The 16,788-nt window shown below is 45.7% G+C and overlaps 1 protein-coding gene across 1 annotated transcript in view; it reads right to left on the minus strand.

Annotated features, from left to right (window-relative positions):
* Positions 1 to 4,001: 4,001 nt before the first annotated feature.
* Positions 4,002 to 16,788, minus strand: part of GYS2 (glycogen synthase 2) — a 51,699-nt gene continuing 38,912 nt past the window's right edge. The window contains exons 10-17 of the mRNA XM_081879853.1: positions 12,965 to 13,024; positions 12,602 to 12,680; positions 11,801 to 11,914; positions 10,453 to 10,579; positions 9,534 to 9,629; positions 7,890 to 8,053; positions 6,303 to 6,383; positions 4,002 to 4,710 (exon numbers count right to left, since the gene is read on the minus strand). Of these exons, the coding sequence (XP_081735979.1) occupies positions 4,489 to 4,710; positions 6,303 to 6,383; positions 7,890 to 8,053; positions 9,534 to 9,629; positions 10,453 to 10,579; positions 11,801 to 11,914; positions 12,602 to 12,680; positions 12,965 to 13,024 (943 nt within the window). The 3' untranslated portion in view covers positions 4,002 to 4,488. The remainder of the gene's footprint in view (positions 4,711 to 6,302; positions 6,384 to 7,889; positions 8,054 to 9,533; positions 9,630 to 10,452; positions 10,580 to 11,800; positions 11,915 to 12,601; positions 12,681 to 12,964; positions 13,025 to 16,788) is intronic.

Below are 16,788 nucleotides of genomic sequence, written 5' to 3' on the forward strand. Positions count from 1 at the left end.
TGGTGGGGGAGAATCAATATTGCACCTAATTATTATTATTATTATTGCATCTGTACTGAAGAATCATTTAATAAAAATTTGGAAACAACTGCACCTGTTCCTTTGGCCTCAAACTTCGCCCTAACCGGAAGCCTAAGGCAAAGCAATTAAAAAGCTAAAAGCATAAACTAAGATTAAGCATCATTTAATAATACTTCCAATGGCAAAACCAGATGAATGCATGTTTAATACACAGAGGGTGGATCTACACACGGGGGGGGGCACTATAAATAAGTCAGAAATTAAATTGTTATAACAAAAAAAAAATTGCTATGGAAAATCGCTTAGAATTTTTCTTTGCTCTCTGGCACCATCTGGAGTCACAGGTTTGTAACGCATTCAAAGCGCTCTTTCTTGACTAATATAGCTGGGTCCACAATCTCACTAGTTCAGCTATAAAATGGAGGTGGGGTAACTTTCTAGAGGTAAAGGAGAATGCAGGGACAGGAGTGAAAACTGTGATTCAGAAGCCTTTGAATTACTGCAGGCTTCCTCAACCTCAGCCCTCCAGATGTTTTGAGACTACAGTTCCCATCATCCCTGACCACTGGTCCTGCTAGCTAGGGATCATGGGAGTTGTAGGCCAAAAACATCTGGAGGGCTGAGGTTGAGGAAGCCTTAATTACTGCCTCCAACCATGGCTAGTAGCCATTGAAAGGGATGGAGGAAAATTCATTTGGTTCACATTTTATTGTGAACCTAACACACTTCATGCTTCCCGAACCAAACAGAAAGCTGAAATGCAATGATCCATTGAGATTCACCCGTATTTGAATTTTGCAGTGCAGTTCTTCAACCCAAAAATAACCACACAAAATAATAATAATAATAAACCTCAGCACAGAAAGAATTATACTCATCAAGATAATGTACAAAAATGCATTCTGGTAGGGAAAAAAATGCTGCAGAAATATGTGTTATGGTGGGGGGGGGAGGAAATGTATGAATTTTCACGTGGACTGAATAATTAAAAAAAGAACTTAATGAGAAACGGAAATCAAAATTGACAGATTTTTCCACCCCTTCCTTCAATGCTTCAAAATGTTTTCCCATTTCTGATACAGTGGTATCTCAGGTTACATACGTTTCAGGTTACACACTCCGGTAACCCAGAAATAGTGCTTCAGGTTAAGAACTTTGCTTCAGGATAAGAACAGAAATCGGGCTCCGGCGGCGTGGCGGCAGCAGGAGGCTCCATTAGCTAAAGTGGTGCTTCAGGTTAAGAACAGTTTCAGGTTAAGAACGGACCTCCGGAAGGAATTAAGTATTTAACCTGAGGTACCACTGTACTGTGGTCAGGCAAGTATCCTAAAACAGCAAATCGCAGGGAGATAAGGTAGAAGGGGATTTTCTCCCCCTTCTCCCATCTCCCGCATGTTCCCTTTGAGTTAACCATTCTTTCCCCCCCATTATACCCAAATAGACAAATCCGTGTTTAATAAGCCCAGTGCCCCTTCAAATGTTGCATGACTACAACTCCCATCGTGCTTTTCTGTCTGATGAGGCTGATGAGATCTACCATATCTGCATTTGTTTTCTTCCCACCGTCTTCCCAATCCCTCCCCCCCCTCCCTGCTCTAAATCTTCCCAGTGAATTATAAACATAAATAGTTGAGTTTGGGGGATAAAACTGGCATCTACTGCCCTTTCCATAGACAGACCCCATAAACAAATCTACAACCGCATCAACTACGCAACTGATCCTTTCGGTTCATTCAATTCTCACAGAAATCAGAAAGTAGTAATAGTTTGTGGTTTATTGTGCATCTGTACAAGTTCAGACGGGTGACATATTATGGCCGGGAACTGTATGCAAGCACTGAGTAAAAAGATGTTTTGAGGTCTGCTGGCTGACAGCAAATTATTCAAAGTAATTCTAGACTGGTTGTTTTAAAGGTGGCGGGAAATGACCGTTCTTTGGAATACAGGATAAGCAGCATGATTATAAGCAGGGACTCCCCACCACCACCACCAAAACATTTTAGCTTAAATAAATTTCCGTTTACGGATCTCTAGCTGTGGAAGAGATTCTTCAAATATTTCTAGATCGTGGTTCTAAGATGGAGAAGCTGTGGGAAGAGGACGTATAGGGAATGCAGAAGAAAGGAAGTTTCTGCTTAAACATCTCTTGGGATCGGGTGCTTCAGTTCTGAGCCGTAGAATTGTAGAGGGGTACCCTATGGCCATCTAGTCCAATCCCCTGGAATGCAGAAATCAGAGCTAAAAATCCCTGACAGATGGCCATCCAACCTCTGCTTAAAAGTCTGCCCAATGAAGGAAAGTCTACCACTTTCCAAGGCGGTCCATTCCACTGTCGAACAGCTCTTACCGTCATAAAATTCTCCCTAACGTTTACTCAAAATCTCCTTTCCTGTAATCTGAAACCACTGGTTTGGGTCCTGCCCTCTGGAGCAGCAGTCATTCACAAAAGTAAGCAATCAATTCTGAATTATTATAAGAACTAACCCCCCCCCCACTGTTGGGAAGAAAATATCTCTCATCCTATAACCCATTACATCAAAAGCAAGTAAATAAGACAAAGACATAGGGCTTTATCCAACTAAGCTATACTCAGAGTAAACCTGTTGAAATCAATGAAATTAGCAAAGTGTGTTTATTCCAGTGGTTCTACTCTGAGTATGACTTAGCTGGATACAACCTGCTCTTGGGGAGCTGGGAAACAGCTAGTAAGTCATAATCTTTATATTTAATAATGCTGTATGCTGGTATTTGCTTTTGATATTTTCAAGTTTTGCTTTATATTAATAGGCATGGCTGTCAAGTGTCCCTTATTTGGCGGGACAGTCCCTTATCCCAGCGCCATGTCCCGCTGCTGTCCCTTATTGATGTGGCTTCATTTGGCTGCTGGCTGGGCTTTCTGCCTTTGGTTCAGAGGGGCTCAGAAGTTGAACATACCTGTGCCCGGAAAATCACTTATTTTGGCTGCTGATCCCTTATTTTCGAGGCTGCTGGTCCCTTATTTTCAAATCTGTAAATTGACAGCTATGTTAATAGCCTCTCTCTCTCTCTCTCTCTCTCTCTCTCTCTGTCTGAGGGTATTGATTGTGTCTGTTAGACAAAACTTTTGGAGAGAAAGGCAAAAAGACTCACTTTTAGAAGCAGGTCTAAGCCAGCTACCAATTGTGAAAAGAATGTATTATATGTACATAATGATGCTTAGCTCTCCAACTTACAGATGAGAGTCTCAAAGTTCTTAAGGTAGTTCCAAAACAGACAGAAAGCTGAAAATTTCTTCATTGCAAGAAGTCTGAAAATTGACCTTCAAGAGTGTTTGAAGTCTTCTCTGATAATAGGGACTAGCGCTCAAAAAGATATTTGAACCAGCTTTGGTCTAATGGGGGAGGGTTGGGGTTTTTAATCTGTGAATGGCCTTTCCAAGGCATTTGGCTGACGGAGGCGAAGAACAAGATGTTTTCTGCTCCCCCAAATTCCATGTACAGGACCTGGCCAGACTAGCAGTCAAATCTTACTTCAATTTCCCATCAATGAGACAGAAAGATAAATTTGGAAGGAGCAGACCAGGCCATGTGGGACACACAGCTCTAGCCAAAGCTTTGCCCCTAATCCCTTTCTCTCTAGCAACTGCTGCTTCACTTTGCCCAATGAAAGGGCCGGCCCTGTATCCACAGCTGAAGGAGACAAACTGGATTTACTTGCATCACATCAAATTTAAAAATAGCAGCAGGCTGAGTAGCAGCTCTAAGAACAGTAGCTGTTCTTTCCCTGCCAAATTTGCAGGCAATAGGTGGCACTTTGATCCTCCTTCTTAGTGCCAAGATATTAGGGTTAAAGGTGAAGAGTAAAGGGACCCCTGACCATTAGGTCGACTCTGGGGTTGCGGCGCTCATCTCACTTTATTGGCCAAGGGAGCCGGCGTACAGCTTCCGGGTCATGTGGCCAGCATGACTAAGCCGCTTCTGGCGAACCAGAGCAGCGCATGGAAACGCTGTTTACCTTCTCGCCGGAGCGGTCCCTATTTATCTACTTGCACTTTGACGTGCTTTTGAACTGCTAGGTTGGCAGGAGCAGGGACCGAGCAACGGGCACTCACCCCATCGCGGGGATTCGAACCACCAACCTTCTGATCAGCAAGTCCTAGGCTCTGTGGTTTAACCCACAGCACCACCCACGTCCATATTAGGGTTAGGGATTATTTAAAAAGCCAGCATACAGTCCTGGTTTTTGACACATACTTCTAAATTATTTCTTCTACTGCCAAAGGGGTGAAAAGAACGAGGGAAGGGGGAGATGCACCATCAGAACTATTTATAATGGAGGAAAGAGAGCAGAGGATTTGAGGTATTTCAGACATCTAGCTCCCAAAGGGATCATCCACACTTCCCTTATATCAGGTCATACCCAACTTTAAGGTAACATGTACAAGCAGGATTGGCAGCAACCGTTTGCCACAAGCAAGGGGTCGCTGCATCAGTTCCTATATTCTCTGTGCTGCTTCTTTTTCCCATCCGGCACAGCGCTGAGGGAGAAAGGGGCCTTTATGTTCTGCCTGTCCCTCTCAGCCTCTTCGTCCTCGTCGTATCTTTCGTCCTCCTCGTCCAGCTCTTCGTCGCTTTGGTGGGGGCTGTTGTGCTGAGAGACGGAGGGCGAGGGCGGCACCGATGGCGGGCGTGGGTACCGAAATCCTTCAGTCTGCAGGAGAAATGGAAGCGAGGGATAAATAAGATGCAGGAAGGGCCCTTGATGTAAAAACGTGCCCTTCCTCCCCCTGCCACCCAAAATATTTTTCATTAATTTAAAAATCTACACTGAGGTTCAGTGCCGAGGGCCTTCTGGCGGATCCCTCACTGTGAGAAGCGAGGTTACAGGGAACCAGGCAGAGGGCCTTCTCGGTGGTGGCACCCACCCTGTGGAACACCCTCCCAACAGATATCAAGGAAATAAACTACTGTACCTGACTTTTAGAAGACATCTGAAGGCAGCCCTGTTTAGGGAAGTTTTTAATGTCTCATGTTTTATTGTGCTTTTAATTATGTTTGGAGCTGCCCAGAGTGGCTGGGGAAACTCAGCCAGATGGGCGGGATATAAATAAATTATTATTATTATTATTATTATTATTATTATTATTATTGAAACATCTGTTTCTCAGACCGATGGTGACATGTTCAGTGGTCATGTCTGACTTATGCCCCTTGAAGCATAACATGTAGGAGGAGTTTCTCTCCCCAGGGCTACAACAGTTTAACAAGAAGGTACAGCAACTCGGGATGTTAGTGGAACCTTTGCGATCGGTGTCCCTACCATCTGCCAAGGCTATAATAAAAACTAGGTTGTGGGATATTGAAGACCAAGAACTAACAGTAGCAGCAGAGAAAACATGTTCGCCTCTTTATTTTCATCTTTCTTGGGCACATGAAACTAACCATAATTACCTTGAATTTCTGCTTAACCCTCAAGAAAGAAGGGCATTCTTGCTGGCCAGGTTTAATTTAAATCCTTCGAACCTCCTTTGCGGAAGGTTCCCAGGCAGGGTGGAAGGAGAAAGAACTTGCCCATGTGAAGACCACCTGGTGGAAACCCTTACACATATGGTTTTCAATTATAAACTCTATGCTGATCTCCGCCAGCAATTTCTAGATCAACTCTGTATCCCCAAATGGAAACCAGAGTCAGAGGTCATACATTTTCTATTACTGGGGAATGATCAGGAGCTTACCAAGTTAGTGGCTAAATATCTCTATTTGGTTTTTTTGTCATCAAAATACACTGCAGACGTCTTATCTCCCTGGAGACCAAGAGATATGACGATAGACTGCTCTGCCTCCTTTCTTTTAGCAAATGTTTTGTGCCAATGGGGAAGTGGTAATTCTGTATTGATTTGTTTTGGATGTTGTATGTGAGGCCAAATTTTGAATTATGGTGCTGGAGGAGACGCTTGAGAGTCCCATGGACCGCAAGAAGATCAAACCTATCCATTCTTAAGGAAATCAGCCCTGAGTGCTCACTGGAAGGACAGATCCTGAAGCTGAGGCTCCCTGGAAAAGACCCTGATGTTGGGAAAGATGAAGGGTCCAAGGAGAAGGGGACAGCAGAGGACAAGATGGTTGGACAGTGTTCTCGAAGCTACCAGCATGAGTTTGACCAAACTGCGGGAGGCAGTGGAAGACAGGAGTGCCTGGCGTGCTCTGGTCCATGGGGTCACGAAGAGTCGGACACGACTAAACGACTAAACAACAACACGTGAAGCCAATAAAGGTTTTACGGTACGATGTAGGAGGAGTTACCTTTGGTGGAGCATTTGGTTCCAGCACGAATTTTTCAGGAAATGTCCGACTAAGAGCCAAATGCCTAGCATGCATATAAAACTGTAAGGAAAGAGAAAGAGAGAGAGAGATGTAACTTAACGGTCCAGGCATTCACCCTCTCATGATCACAACTGCGTGAGAAGGTCCATGCCTTACCATGGTGTCCTTGTCACAACTCTATGACTTCTATGACTATGACTTCACGCAGTCATTCACAGAATCGTAGAATTGTAGAGTGGGAAGGGACCCGATGGGTCATCGAGTCCAACCCCCTGCAATGCAGGAATCTCAACTAAACCACCCATGACAGATGGCCATCCAACCTCTGCTTAGAAACCTCCAAGGAAAGAGAGTCCACCACCTTCTGGGGGTGTCCATTCCACTGTCAAACAGCTTGTGTCATGAGAAAGTTCTTCCTAATGTTTAGTTGGAATCTCCTCTCTTGTAACCTGAAGCCATTGGTTCGAGTCCTACCCTCCAGAGCAGGAACAAATGGGCTTGCTCTGTCTTTCATGTGGTGGACCTTTAGATATTTGAAGATGCCTATCACATCTCCTCTCAGTCTCCTCTTTTCCAGGCTAAACACCCAACTCCCTCAACCGTTGCTCATAAGGCTTGGTTTCCAGACCCTTGATCATCACGTACTGATATATCCAAAAGCTACTTAGCAAATAATCCCAAGTGGGAGTTGGGAATCTTTTTCAGCCTGAGGGTTGTGTTCCCTTATAAGCAATCTTCTGAGGGCGGGTGTGCGCACGCACTAGCAGTGGGCAGGACCAGATGAAAAATAACACCAGTCTTGAAAGACCTACACTGGTTCCCAGTACGTTTCTGAGCACAATTCAAAGTGTTGGTGCTGACCTTTAAAGCCCTAAATGGCCTCGGTCCAGTATACCTGAAGGAGCGTCTCCACCTCCATTGTTCTGCCCGGACACTGAGGTCCAGCTCTGAGGGCCTTCTGGCAGTTACCTCGCTGCGAGAAGCCAAGTTACAGGGAACCAGGCAGAGGGCCTTCTCGGTAGTGGCGCCCTCCCTGTGGAACGCCCTCCCACCAGATGTCAAAGAGAAAAATAACTACCAAACTTTTAGAAGACATATAAAGACAGCCCGGTTTAGGGAAGCTTTTAATGTTTATATTGTATTGTAGACATTTTAGTGTTTTGTTGGAAGCCGCCCAGAGTGGCTGGGGAAACCCAGCCAGATGGGCGGGGTATAAATAATAAATTATTATTATTAAAAGCGGGCATAGCAATGGATGTTGCTCTTGCCTTGCACATTAGGAAACATTTCAGCCAAGCAGAAGTCAGAGATTAATACACAGACACATGCCTCCATCTCCCAGTCAGGCATTGCAGTTCAAGGATACATTTCAGCAAGGCAAAAACCACCTGAGGAGAGGTTAGAGCTGATGAAAGGTGTGGCCAGGGTTGGCAGTGTGGCCTGTGGAGAATCCTAAGGGCCAGATAAGAGAGGCCCGGAAGGCTGCATTCAGCCTCTAGGCCGAAGTCGCCAACCCCTGATCTCAAGCAACAGGGAGCGAGATACACATGCAATCGTTCAGTGTACCCTGCCTAGATATCGCCAGTCCAGCAAGTCCGAGAGCCTCTCCGTTCGGTTTCTCTGGACGATCCTTTGCCGACGTGACTGCTGGCAGAATCCATACAGGAACTGCGTCAGCTGGTTACAGGACTCATCTGGGGAGCGGAATCTCCGGTCCACAATGTAAATACCTGCAGGAGACAAACCCAGGTTGGAAAGAAAAGAGTTTGAAGTTGCTCTTTGGCCTTTGAAGGCTTCTGTCATTATGCATGATAATGACCTTTGCAAAATCCTGTTCCTCATCAAGTGGAGACGCTTGTGCTTTGTATAGCCAATCTGAACTCTCCTCTTCTCCCACTCTCTTTTTACACTGGAGAGGAACTTTGGAAGGTCCATAATGTGGGATATATCCAGCCTCATAGAACCAACCTCTAATTAATGCATGGAGGTGTTAAGACCATAGAGTAAGTTGTTCTGCCAGGCTTAGCTAAGTCACATCCCCTAACCTTGGGGGAAGGACTACCAAACTTTTTGTTCTCCAACTTTCCTCCATCCTGCCATCATGTGAACCCTTCCAGTAAGTATATCTGAGCTAGAGGCTCCAAGCTTAGACCGTGTGGCTTAGAATCATAGAATCATAGAGTTGGAAGAGACCACAAGGGCCATTGAGTCCAACCCCCTGCCAAGCAGGAAACACCATCAGAGCACTCCTGACATATGGTTGTCAAGCCTCTGCTTAAAGACCTCCAAAGAAGGAGACTCCACCACACTCCTTGGCAGCAAATTCCACTGTCGAACAGCTCTTACTGTCAGGAAGTTCTTCCTAAAGTTTAGGTGGAATCTTTTTTTTCTTGTAGTTTGGAACCATTGCTCCGTGTCCGCTTCTCTGGAGCAGCAGAAAACAACCTTTCTCCTTCAGCAAGCCATCTTTGTGTTTCTATGCAAATAATTTAGAAAATTGCCATTTTTAAAACTAAGTCACCCTGCCTATTGTTTCTTGCTGCTGTATGGAAAAGCACATGAATCTGGCCTTTGAAGAGTTTGTAAGTAAACCATTTTTAACTCACCAAATGTGTGGTCTTTTTCTATGCTAAGGGAAGTGGGAAACATAGCAAATACAGTGATACCTCCAGTGATGAACTTAATTCGTTCTGGAGGTCCGTTCTTAACCCGAAACTGTTCTTAACATGAGGTACGCTTTTGCTAATGGGGCTTTCTGCTGCTGCCGTGCCACTGGCGCACGACTTCCGCTCACATCCTGGGGCAAAGTTCGCTACCAGGAGCACGAACTTCTGGGTTAGTGGAGCTTGTTACCCAAAGCGTTCGTAAGGAGGAAGGTACATAACCCGAGGTTTCATTGTGACTTAGAAGGGGATATTTTAAAGGCCTAACTGACTATATTTCCGTGATTTACTTTGCTACATGTTTTGTGATTTTAGATTTCTGCTGGGGCTTTCTCACCAAAGAGTGATTGTCCCAAGCCTGGATCTAGGCATCCAGAGAATTCTCCTTTTAGTCTGTAACCAAAATATTAACCAAAAATGCAGCACAAAAGCCTGCAACCAAATCAGCCAATCTCTCAAAGTTGGGAAAAAGCATGTGGAAAATGCACTGTGCTGGCTAACCCCCCTAGCACATTAATAATCTGTTCCATGGCTGCAATGTCCTCACCATAGGCAGCTGGGTCAGCCACATGCTCCTGCATGAAACAGCCAAATCCGGAGAGATTTGTGGTCACGCTGGGAATCCCCATGACGGTGCACTCAGCTGCCAAAAGACAAAGAAGGTTTAACTCTCACAGTGATGTGCAACTTTGCAGGGTCACACCAGAAGCAGGCTGCCTTGAAACTGTGCAGCCCCCCCCCGTCCATTATTATTATTATTACTATTCTTATTATTATTATTATCCCACCCTCCCCAGCCAGAGCCGGGCTCAGGGCAGCTAACACCAATAAAATCACAGTAAAAACATAATAGGGGAAAAAGAGAGGAGGGAAAAAACACAATTTAAAATACAGGTTAAAATGCAATTTAAAATGCAGCTTCATTTTAAAATAGCCGATAAATGAAGACCATAAGGGGAGGGAAACATAAGGATCAGACCGAGTCCAAAGCAAAGGCCAGGCGGAACAGCTCTGTCTTGCAGGCCCTGCGGAAAGATGTCAAGTCCCGCAGGGCCCTGGTCTCTTGTGACAAAGCATTCCACCATGTCGGGGCCAGTGCTGAAAAGGTCCTGGCCCTAGTTGAAACCAGTCTAACCTCCTTGAGGCTCGGGACCTCCAAAATGTTGTCATTTGTGGACCATAAGGTCCTCCGCGGGGCATACCAGGAGAGGCGGTCCCGTAGGTATGTGGGTCCTAGGCTGCATAGGGCTTTAAAGGTCAAAACCAGCACCCTAAACCTGACCCTGTACACTAATGGGAGCCAGTGCAGTTGGTAAAACACTGGATGAATGTGATCACGCAGCAAGGACCCTGTAAGGAGCCTCGCCATTGCATGTTGCACCTGCTGGAGTTTCTGGGTCAGCTTCAAGGGCAGCCCCGCGTAGAGCGAGTTACAATAAAAGCCAGTGAGTCTGTCATTTGCTTACCGGGAGTGTAACCCCAGGGTTCATAGTATGATGGGAATACCCCAAGATGGCAGCCTCTGACAAACTCTTCGTAGTCCATCGGCAATAAGGGACTCGTTGAAGAAAGGAATTCAGGGTGCAAGATCACCTGAATGAGAAGAAGAAAAACCACATAAACATTGCCTTTAGAGGTGTAATTAAAAAAGGGGAAGTTTTCAAATCTAGCAGTCCCTTGCTATGTCCAGCAGAGAAACAACCCATATGAGCAGAGCCAGATTTACTTATCAGCTAAAAAAGCTATAGCTTAGGGCCTCACTCTCTTGGGGGTCCCCCAAAAAATTAAAGGGGAAAAAACCTGGATGTACATTGCCAAAATATAAGATAAAAAACAAATAAAATAAAACCTACATACAACAACAGTGTTTTGTGTTGTGTAGGCTCCTATGATGTAAGTAATGGGCCCCGCCTGCTAGCCTGCTCCCTAAAATATCACTGGTTTGCTCATTTCTATATATAGGGTGCCTACATTCTGCATGTAATATACTTCTTCTTAATTGCATTTCACTATTAATGTACTTCTTCTGAACTGTATTTCAGTTCAACAATTACGTAGTTTGTATTTTGTTATGTGCAAATGGCTTTAGATATCTATTTGGTCCATAAATTACCATATAGCATATATTCAACACAAAAACAAGCAGCAATTTGTTGTTGACAAAGAACAGCTGGACATAGAAAGGGCCCCATTACCTTCAGTAGCTTAGGGCTTCATCAAACCTAAATCCAGCCCTGCGACATGAGTGACAGCTGCTCTTCACACATAGGAACCAAGAGGTGAGCATAATTGATCTATGTGGGATGGTTGAACTTCCAGATTGGATTACTGCAATGTGCTCTGCATGGGGCTTTCCCATTGAAGACGACTTGGAAATTTCAATTGGTGCAAAATGCAAAATTACTGGCTAGTATTTAATTTAGAGCTCATATAACCCGTTTGTTCCTGGACTCAATTCACTAAATAAATAAGCCTGTTGCAGCAAAAACTGAAGACTCTTTTGGCATCTTAAGGATTCCTGGCTGGGGTTCAGTTTAGACCTCATATAGCCCCTGTTTTAAAACTGGCTGCCTTGGTTGCCGTCTGGGGGTTTAAGGGTGGGAATGGCTGGTCTAGTTAAAAGGAACTCACGTAGCAGCAATAGTACTGGGAGAGAAAGATCAATGACCTGGCTTGGATTAGGACAGTGTCATGTTTTCCCTCCTGCCTTCTGAAAATAATGCATCTTTGTACTCTGTGTACCAGTTGTTCCAGGTTTTTTAAGGCAGAGGAGACAGGGAAATATATATATTTTTAAAGCCCTGAGAGTTGCACCTTCACTCGATCTGTCCGGTTGTTGAAAAGGCCGATGCGTCTAATGGTGCTGAGGATCGGGTCGGTGGAATCATCGATCATGTTGTGGGTTGTCACCGGCGGAAGTCCCTGTCGCTGCAACAGAACAAGATGTGCATTTGGGGACATGTTTCAAATAAATAGACAAAAAAGGCAAGTTTGTAGCCAATGGGGTCTAAACACCAGCACAGCCTTTTTGAAGTGGCTCCACTTTATTTGGAACCTTCTGAATTCAGAAGGAAGTTGACCATCTCTGTGGTTGCTTTTAGGAAACTCGTTTCATGCTCTTTTAAGGTTTCAAGGGTGGGTTGTTGCTGTTGTTTTTAAAAAAGTTTCTATTTATATCTTATTTCGCTGTGTTTTTCTTTATTGTAAGCCCACACAGCGGGTCTTAATGTAGCCAACCAAGTTCTCCTCAGAGTAGTAGAAAGTATTAGTTATACAGAGTAGAAATTAATAGTTGTGCTACTTAACATCAGTGGGTCTTCTCTGAGTAGGCCTAGAACAGGATACAACCCATAGCATTTGAAGAAAATAAGTAACTTTTTAAAAAGAATGGTTTAGCAAGGCTTGGCCTTTGGCTAAAATGACCAAACTTACTGAATTGGTGCAGCTGATGGTCAGGAATTAATGCCCCACCCCTATTTATCTTCTATGCCAAGGAGCTCGAGGGCCAAACAATGAAATTATATTTATGGTATGTAGACTTACTACTCCAGTGAGAGCTAGACTATAAGACAAATTTTATGCTTTCCATTAAATAATCAGAAAAAAGCCTCTAACCTGAGTTGAATAGATGGCCCGTTTTATGATGGTGAGGTCATCACGATCTATGATCTTGCTCATATCAGGGATTTCTCCTCTGTGGGTGCAATAGGGAAGATCTTTTTTTGTGAAAAGAAGGGAAGCATTTTCCAAGATAATCATTTAAAATTTCTGAAGCAGGAGCTCTCTCTGGCCCACAACACTGGGATTGCTTAACTAACCCAGAACTTCATACGCAAATACATAACTCTACAGTGAAATACGAGACACCTGAATCCATCTGTCATGGATGCTTTAGCTGAGATTCCTGCATTGCAGGGGGTTGGACTAGATGACCCCTGGGCCCCTTTCATCTCTATGATTCTGTGAATGAGAGCTCACCTTAATAGTGCATCATAGAGCTTTTTGCCAAATTTTTCCTTGAGCAAATGTGCAGTGTCCCTAAGAGAGAGAGAGAGAGAGAAAGAAAGAGATCATCATTAAAGACTTCCGATCCACTTTTCCCTGTGTGAATGTTTCCCATATGAATCATGTTGATCTCTGCTGCTTCTTTTTCCTGCCAGCCTCCCCCAACTTGGTGCCCTTCAGACGCTGGACTACAAAGCCACTTCCGAGCTCGAGAGGAGGTGGGGTTGCGGGCTTCACACCCTCCCCACGTGCGCAGGGGCTGGCTCCCAGCCTCCGCACCATTGAGAGAATCCTTGGCTGTGTCATCTCCCTAGCCAGCCAATCAGCTGGCCTGGGAGGGAGGCGTGGTTTGCGCTATTTAACATGGGCACGGCCAAGGATCTCCCTCTTTTGCTGCCACAGCTCCTCCGGTTTCCCACCCTCCCGCCCTTTAGGTTTTCCTTCTGACTTTGCTATGGACTTCGGTTGGTCGCCGTTAAGGGGCCTGGTAGGAATTTTTCCACTTGGCAAATTGGCACCAGCCACTTGGTTTTTTCACCTACCTCGTAGCAAATCGCCACAACTTCCTGGGATTGGCGTTTAGGCATTGGTAGGGGTATTGTTATATAGATGAAGGGGGGGGGAGGAAGCGCCTTCACCTCCCCCGGATTGTGAAGGGTAGTCCAGTAAAGGATTCCGGGGGGGGGGGGGGCATGGCCCTGTCTGAAGCCTATGGAGGTGAGGGCCTAAGGCACACCCCCTAGCAGTGACCCCGGGGGAGTTCCTAGTTGATATGCATCAGCAGGTCTCCCCCTACTGGTGGTTAACCCTTCCTGGTCTTCAAGCAAACAGGCTGAAGCCGGATAGTCGGTAGGACCAATGCCTAAGTCAATACTGCTCATCACCTGTAACCAATAAAGTTGTGGCCATTTTTTAGCCCATTAACCTAAATACTTGTGTCATGTGTTGTTATTTCCACCAGGGGGAGGCGGGAACCTGCCACGCAACTCCCATCATCCCTGACCACTGGCCATATTGGCTGGGAGGAGGAATCGAACAACATTTAGAGGGCGTTTGGGTGAGCAAAGTTGTGTTCCGCTGATCGCAGAAATGTTCGAGGGGCAGCAGTGCCTGGGTTTGGCTTCCTTTGCAAGGAAGAGAACACTAGAGATCTATGACATTTTTTGTGTGTTGCAATTTTGGGGGAACCCGTGGCCCTCCAGATGTTATTGGACACAACTCCCATCAACCCAAGACAACATGGCCAATGGTCAAGGATGAGAGGAACTGTAGTCCAGCAAGGGACACAGGCTCCACATCCCTATTGTAATATTTGCTTTATTTACAAATATGCCAATAGATGGAAGATAAGCAAACACGAGCACTCCTACCAGGTCACAAATCCACTGTCCCCAAATCACCTCCTGCAAGGTATCTCAAGATCCTGCCAGCCTTCAGTTCACTCCCTGGACCTCTCTAAGGTGGCTGTGTCATGCTTTACAGAGGACAGTTCTCTACTCAAGGTCTAGTTTAAAGATAACAGACCAGAAGAAGGAAAAATAGGAGAGGCTCTGAAGTCCCCCATCAACAGTGAGACCAGGGCAGCAGACTAAGAAGGCATACCAATCCACCTGGCTGCAGCTTTCCCTGCTGTGTTGACAGGTAAAGGTAAAGGTAAAGGTAAAGGGACCCCTGACCATTAGGTCCAGTCGTGGCCGACTCTGGGGTTGCGGCGCTCATCTTGCTTTATTGGCCAAGAGAGCTGGCTTACAGTTTCTGGGTCATGTGGCCAGCATGACTAAGCCGCTTCTGGCGAACCAGAGCAACACACGGAAACGCCATTTACCTTCCCGCTGGAGTGGTACCTATTTATCTACTTGCACCTTGACATGCTTTTGAACTGCTAGGTTGGCAGGAGCAGGGACCGAGCAACGGAAGCTCACCCCATTGCGGGGATTCAAACTGCCGACCTTCTGATCGGCAAGTCCTAGGCTCTGTGGTTTAACCCACAGCACCACCCGCGTCCCTCTGTGTTGACAGGTATTGTTTTTCTATTTCATTTGAATAGCTATTTCTAAGCTATTTCTAAGTGCATATAAAACTCGCATGTGCATATGTGGCCCCGCCTGCACCCTTCCAGAATTGCAGTTTCATCCCACACAAGGACATTAGCTGTGGGGCAGGGGAAGAAAATGTATTTCCTATTGCGGAGAGATCTCGGTATCTCTCCCGCTGAGGAAACACCACACAACTGCAGCTCCCCAATGAGATATTCGGCATCGGATATTTTGTGTTTCATTTGGAACACGTTTAAAAGAGAAGGGTGTGGTTACTTTATCAGACCACAAGGCGGCAGTCTCTAAAACACCTAGTGCAAGTTGGATACATGGTCCAGAAATGGCAAGAGTTGCTGTGATGCAGAAGCAAAACTGCCTCTTGCCAAATTCCTTCCTGTTTCATTCTTTCTCTTATTTTTTTTCTCCCTTTCAATTCTCCTCCTGCCAAAATTCCCCTTCCTGCCTAATGACTGCAGACACAGCGGGGTTCACCCTAGTTTTGCAAATTGCGCATCAGATCCAGGTCTTGAACCAGGTGTGTGGGCATTGACCCAATTCAATAAGAGTAAGCTGGGAACCACAGCTTGAGCAAGCCCTGGGTCAGCTGCCAGATATTTCATAGAATAAATTGGGTGGTGTGCAACTATATTTTACTTAGAGCGGACCTCCTGAAATTAAAGGACCTAACTTGGTCAGGTTCACCCTTTTGGCAAACATGAAACCCACCAGCCGTTTCACACACCAGAAGCAGTCGATCAATCAGTCATGGACTGTCATGAATCAACCAGTCAGTCACGGACTGTCATGGACTGGTTGGACACAGAGGAACGGTGGGAGGAACTAGCAGGGAACCCCCAAAGGAAGAAGACTCAGAGCCAGGGGATGGGTGGTGGGACAATGAGGAGCGGTCAGAAGAGGGAGAAGACTGGAAGGCGGAGGTGTCGGAAGCTGAAGAGGCAACAGGGCTTAGTGAGCTGGGGGAGTCAGTGACAGAGGGCAGTCCAGACTCAGAAGCAGGAGAGGAGACAGGCAAAGACGCAGAGATCAGTGCGGCTGGTAAAGATTTGTGGGTGCCTCCTCCCCCTCCTGCTGCAACAAGCTCCGCTCCCCCTTGGTCTCCCAGAACCAGGAGAGGCATGAAGAGGGAGGAGCAGAGACAGCAGACTCTCCAAGTGTCCCTATTTTCTAGGGATGTCCCTGATTTAGAGAAGCCATCTTGGTTTCTGATTTGATCCCGGAATGTCCCACTTTTCCTTAGGACATCCCCATTTTCATTGGAGAAATGTTAGGGGGTATGGAGTTATTCGACTCCTGAGCCATCTGAAGGCAATCCTATATAGGGAAGTGTTTGTTTTTAAAAAAGTTTAATGTTTTATTATGTCTTTATATATATATTGGAAGCTGCCCAGAGTGGCTGGGGCAACCCAGTAAGATGTGTGGGGTATAAATAGTAAAATTATCATTATGGAATGGGACGTCCCTATTTTCATTGGAGAAATGTTGGAGAGCATGAGACAGGTGCGCCAGCAGAGTCTCAGATTGCTTGGAGGGGACCTGGGAGAGGAGGGGGCTTAGGCAACTGTGGGGAGACGAGGACCTTCAGTCTTGGCTCCTGCTTCAAGGGGGCAGGACCTGCCAGAGATGAGTTGCTCTGCTCATTAGGCCTGACACTCCTGTGCAGATCCTGTTTTTGCTAATAAAGAGTTAATTTCAACTTGCTCTGTGTGATTTACTGCTGGCTCCCTCCTGTCATTAACTCTT

The sequence above is a fragment of the Podarcis erhardii genome (genome assembly GCF_964252035.2).
Source record: "Podarcis erhardii genome assembly, chromosome: 10".
In the NCBI taxonomy this organism is placed as follows: domain Eukaryota; kingdom Metazoa; phylum Chordata; class Lepidosauria; order Squamata; family Lacertidae; genus Podarcis; species Podarcis erhardii.